Source organism: Capricornis sumatraensis, chromosome 4, assembly GCF_032405125.1.
Source record: "Capricornis sumatraensis isolate serow.1 chromosome 4, serow.2, whole genome shotgun sequence".
Lineage (NCBI taxonomy): Eukaryota > Metazoa > Chordata > Mammalia > Artiodactyla > Bovidae > Capricornis > Capricornis sumatraensis.
Genome location: NC_091072.1, coordinates 101,670,213 through 101,675,209, shown reverse-complemented (window position 1 = coordinate 101,675,209; position 4,997 = coordinate 101,670,213). Strand labels below are relative to the sequence as shown.

The 4,997-nt window shown below is 52.4% G+C and overlaps 1 protein-coding gene across 2 annotated transcripts; it reads left to right on the top strand.

Annotated features, from left to right (window-relative positions):
- Positions 1-4,231, top strand: SUOX (sulfite oxidase). Of its 2 annotated transcripts, none has more exons than XM_068971017.1 (4): positions 1-43; positions 1,431-1,490; positions 1,743-1,920; positions 2,352-4,231. In XM_068971017.1, exons 2-4 carry the CDS (start codon positions 1,441-1,443, stop codon positions 3,759-3,761), a joined length of 1,638 nt encoding a protein of 545 aa, XP_068827118.1. In that variant the 5' UTR covers positions 1-43; positions 1,431-1,440; the 3' UTR covers positions 3,762-4,231. The 2 variants fall into 2 exon arrangements, with proteins under 2 accessions (XP_068827118.1, XP_068827119.1); XM_068971018.1 differs by lacking the exon at positions 1-43 and adding an exon at positions 572-705.
- The last annotated feature ends 766 nt before the right edge of the window (positions 4,232-4,997 follow it).

The window sequence follows — 4,997 nt, the reverse complement described above, 5'->3', positions numbered from 1 at the left end:
GTGCGGAGCGGGTAAAACAGCCACCCAGCGTACGTTGAGCCGGGTAAGGAGCCTGGGGCCAGGAAAGGGAATAGGAGCGGGCAAGGCCAATAACCTAAGCGGTGGCCGGGCGGGGGCTTGGCACCCAGGGGTGCTCCGGATCCCAGGCACAGCAAAACTGCCGGTATCCGCCTCCACCCCCGCTAGCCGGGTGCTCCTGGGGCCGTGGGCCATTGCTACAAAATACTCTCGGGCCAGCTGTTAGGCAGTGACATGGAGCCAGCTGCTTGCTACCCGGTAAAATATCCATGTTCTGCCCAAAGTGACCCTGGGGAGTGACTGGTCACCACCCGCACACGGGGGTGTCATCTGTTCTGTAGCAGAAGACTGCTTCTCCCAAGACTGGGACCTTGGGCTGAGTCAGCTCTACCTCACCGCTCCAGCATAGAGTGGGCTGCTGGCACTGATGGGAAGTGGGAGGGAGAGTGAGGGTCCCAAGGCCCGGGGGTACAGTGCAGCCTCTGCTCCTACTCCTAGCTTTCTTGCATCACATCAGCAATTCTGACGCTTCTCATCCCACCCCACCCCCCACATTGGCCCTCCTGAGATCAGTAACCTGCTCAGTGCTATAAAGAAAAAACTGCTGCGAGCCAGAGCAGAAAAATTACCTTCTTCCTGGCCATTAACTACTGGATTTGCTGAGCTCACTGAAATGGCATAGACAAGGTAGGGGTGTGGACCCACGTTGGGATCCAGTTCCCAGCTGGGTTCAATTTTCATTTTTTTAGGGGTGGGCGGAGGGAGAGGAGGGAAAGTCCTTCAATGACAATATTATTACTTGTTTGCACATCACAGCAACTCTGCTAGGTAGATCTCATTTCACAGATGAGGACACAGATTCAGAGAGGCCTGGTATCTTGCCCAGGAACAGAACTGGTTAATGGCAGGACTGGTTTTTATAAACGCAAAGCAGTTTTTGACTCCAGAATCTGAGCTTCCTTTACCTCATTAGGCTGCCACTATCTATATTTTTACTTTTTTGTCTCCTTTTATGTGAGCATACCCCTCAGTTGTCCTCTGCTAGCTTCAGAAAGAATAAACTGGCAAACGGGACAACAGACTTTTGGCTCCCATTGTTCTCTGTAGTGGACAAAGTAGAGAGTAGAGGATGTAGAACAGGTGATTCTCAGAGGACTCTCTCCCACCCCCTTTTTCCTTTCCATCCTGTCAGCATATTCTGTCTCTGAACTCCTCCAGGTTTTCTCTAAGGGCCCATTTGGACCCCTACTCCCATTCTTTGGCCTCGTTACCACAGAAAAAGTTTCCCCATTTGTCCAGAGAGCTCCTAGCTGGTCTCTGTGTCATCCTCCTACCCATTGCCTCAAGCTGCCCTAATCTCATCACCTCCCAGAACTCCCTATCTTGATCCTGGAATCTTCCTCCTATCCTAGGTCTGCCATAATGCTGCTGCTGCACAGAGCTGTGGCCCCAGGGCTCCAACAGGCCTACAGGTAGGCCATCCAGTTCCTAGTCCATATCTCCTTTTAAGTAGTTTATGACACTTATCTTAACTGCCAGATAAGATGGTTGAGATAGTGGCCTGGGAGGAAAGGGAAAGCCACATCTCACTTGTCCCACCCATCCCTGAGAAACTAAGTCCCAACTGAAGGAACCAATGGCTAACCTGAGAAGGTACACCCCAGGCCTTCCCCAGCCCTTTCTTATGATCAGAAGTGTGCTACTAAGACTGCTCTCTCTTCCAGACTCAAGTCAACCCCGGCAAGGCTCTGCATTCGGGCCTGCTGTACAAATGATTCTTTTCAGCCCCAGCGCTCCAGCTTCACCTTCTCTGGTGGTAACTCCAGCACCAGGAGATGGAGAGTCATGGGCACGCTGCTAGGCCTCGGGGCAGTGTTGGCCTGTCATGACCAGCAGTGCAGGGTAAGTAGGGAAGGAAGGGACTTCACTATCAGAACTAAGGGGCCTGAGTGAGTTCCCCAGGCAACCCAGGCTTTACCACAGACCCCATGATTACACAGCCTTCATGGTCTTCATGCACAGCACACATGGAATCTTCTACCTTCCCAGTGGCCATAACTTTGTGGGTTGGGTCAGGGTGTTAGTCACTCAGTTGTGTCTGACTCTTTGCAACCCCAAGGACCTCATCCGGCTCCTCTGTCCATGAAATTCTCCAGGACAGATACTGGAGTGGGTTGCCATGCCTTTTTCCAGGGGATCTTCCTGAACCATGGATCAAACCCAGGTCTCTTGCATTGTGGGCAGATTCTTAACCATCTGAGCCATCAGGGAAGCACAGGGTCAGAGTGAGGTAGAGTGATTTCTTCTTAACATTCTGTTCCCTTTTGCCTCAGGCTTCTCAAGAGTCACCACGCAAATATACCAGGGAGGAAGTAAAATCCCACTGCAGCCCTGAGACTGGGGTCTGGGTGACTTTGGGCTGTGAGGTCTTTGATATCACAGAATTTGTGGACATACACCCAGGGGGGGCATCAAAGCTGATGCTAGCAGCCGGGGGTCCTTTAGAGCCCTTCTGGGCCCTCTATGCTGTTCACAACCAGCCGCACGTGCGAGAGATACTAGCTCAATACAAGATTGGGGAGCTGAGCCCTGACGACAAGGCACCCTCCATCTTGAAGACTTCTGATCCTTATATGGATGATCCTATACGTCACTCAGCCCTGAAGGTCAACACCCAGTGCCCCTTTAATGCAGAGCCCCCTGCTGAGCTGCTGACAGAAAACTACATCACACCCAACCCTATCTTCTTCACCCGGAATCATTTACCTGTACCTAACGTGGACCCAGACACCTATCGCCTGAATGTAGTAGGGCCACCAGGGGGTCAGTCACTGTGCCTGTCCCTGGATGACTTGTACCAGTTCCCTAAGCACGAGATCACGGTCACTCTGCAGTGTGCTGGCAACCGGCGCTCCGAGATGACTCAGTTCAAAGAAGTAAGAGGTCTGGAGTGGAGTTTAGGGGCCATTAGCACTGCGCGCTGGGCTGGGGCACGGCTTTGTGATGTGTTAGCCCAGGCTGGTCACCAGCTCTGTGAAACTGAGGCCCATGTCTGCTTTGAGGGACTGGACTCAGACCCCACAGGGACTGCCTATGGAGCATCCATCCCTCTCGCTCGGGCCATGGACCCTGAAGCTGAGGTCCTGCTGGCATATGAGATGAATGGGCAGCCTCTGCCTCGTGACCATGGCTTTCCTGTGCGAGTGGTGGTTCCTGGTGTGGTGGGTGCCCGCCATGTCAAATGGCTGGGCAAAGTGAGTGTGGAACCAGAGGAAAGTTTCAGCCACTGGCAGCGGCGGGATTACAAAGGCTTTTCTCCATCTGTGGACTGGGACACTGTAGATTTTGATTCGGCTCCATCTATCCAAGAACTTCCTATCCAGTCAGCCATCACACAACCCAAAGAAGGGGAGACAATAGGGTCAGGGGAGGTGACTGTCAAAGGCTATGCATGGAGTGGTGGAGGAAGAGCTGTGGTCAGGGTGGATGTGTCTCTGGATGGGGGCCTAACCTGGCAAGTGGCTGAGCTGGAAGGAGAGGAGCAGCGTCCCCGAAAGGCCTGGGCCTGGCGACTATGGCATCTGCAAGCCCCTTTGCCAGCTGGGATAAAGGAACTGAACATTGTCTGTAAGGCTGTAGATGAGAGCTACAATGTGCAGCCAGACACGGTGGCCCCAATCTGGAACCTGCGAGGGGTGCTCAACAATGCCTGGCACCGTGTCCATGTCCATGTCGCCCCATGAGAAAGTGAAACAGAACCACATTCTGAGCCTCTTTCCATACCCATTCTTTGGCCTCATTACCACAAAAAATCTTTTCCCTCCACCTCTTCTCCAGGTCTTGGATCACAATCCAGACTATGCATTCTGAAGCCACACACAAATACATTCCTCACACATTTCCACCTAGGCACTCATTCCTCCTTGGACACTATGTTATAGTCACAGGCCACTGACCCTGTGCCAGAAGGTAAGAGCTATTGGAGCAAAGGGCTAGAAACAGGAAAAGTAATTCTGGAAATAAGCACTGTTTTCTCTATCTACCCTATCTCCGTTTCTAATGACTGTCACCATTGAGGCCTTATTTTGCCTTTGTCCTTGGGATTCTTCAGAGAACATGTGTATATGTAACTTTTTACTGCCTCTAGGTTGCCAAGGGTTGTGAAGAGCACAACACAGCCCTCTCCCTTTATAGTTCCACTTTTCTAAATACATCAATAAAATATCTGTTTAAGACTACCACTCTGAAAAAATTTTTTAAGATTATTTGGGGGACTTCTTGAGGCGGGGAATGAGCAAATTGAAGGGAGGGAAATGCACTGGTACTGGGATACCTCTTGAGAAACCAAAACAAAAGATGAAGGGAAGTCATGCAGTGGGGTTTCCTTCTCTGAAGTCTGTCGGTGTCTGCAGGGCCACTTAGGTGAATGACCTCAAGATACCCCTCCAAGAGGAAATTTTTATAAATTTGGCATTCTTAAGTCCCTCCCCTACACAATTCCTACGCCCTTGCAGGAAAGGCAAAGAATGCTAGAGGTTAGAATCAATACTGTCGTAGATGGGGCAAAGGCAAAACTTGGCACTAGAGGCAGGCATGCCAGGGCAACTCGAGCGCCCATCGTGGACTTGTTTGCAAAGTAGATGCAGATGAAAGGTTAGTCCTTGAGTTTTCCTTTGCCTGCGACCGCGCCTTTAGGACTTGAATCTTTCGGCGCTCGGCTACTCTCCCCTAGCTCTCTTTCCCTTGTCTCCCCAGCTTGGAGGCGCTCGGTGTTCGGCCACACCGCCTGTCGCCTGGTAGTGGGACCGGAAGTTGTTCAGGGGAGGGGGACAGTCGTACTGGGGGGGTTTATGGGGGGGGCCTGTCCCTCCTCAGGTGAAGCCGCTGATGGAGATGGAGCCGCCGCCGCAGCTGAGCGCCCGGGTCCCGCCTCCGGCCCGGTTGTGGCCAGCTCAGTGACCCCACTCCCCCCGCACTGG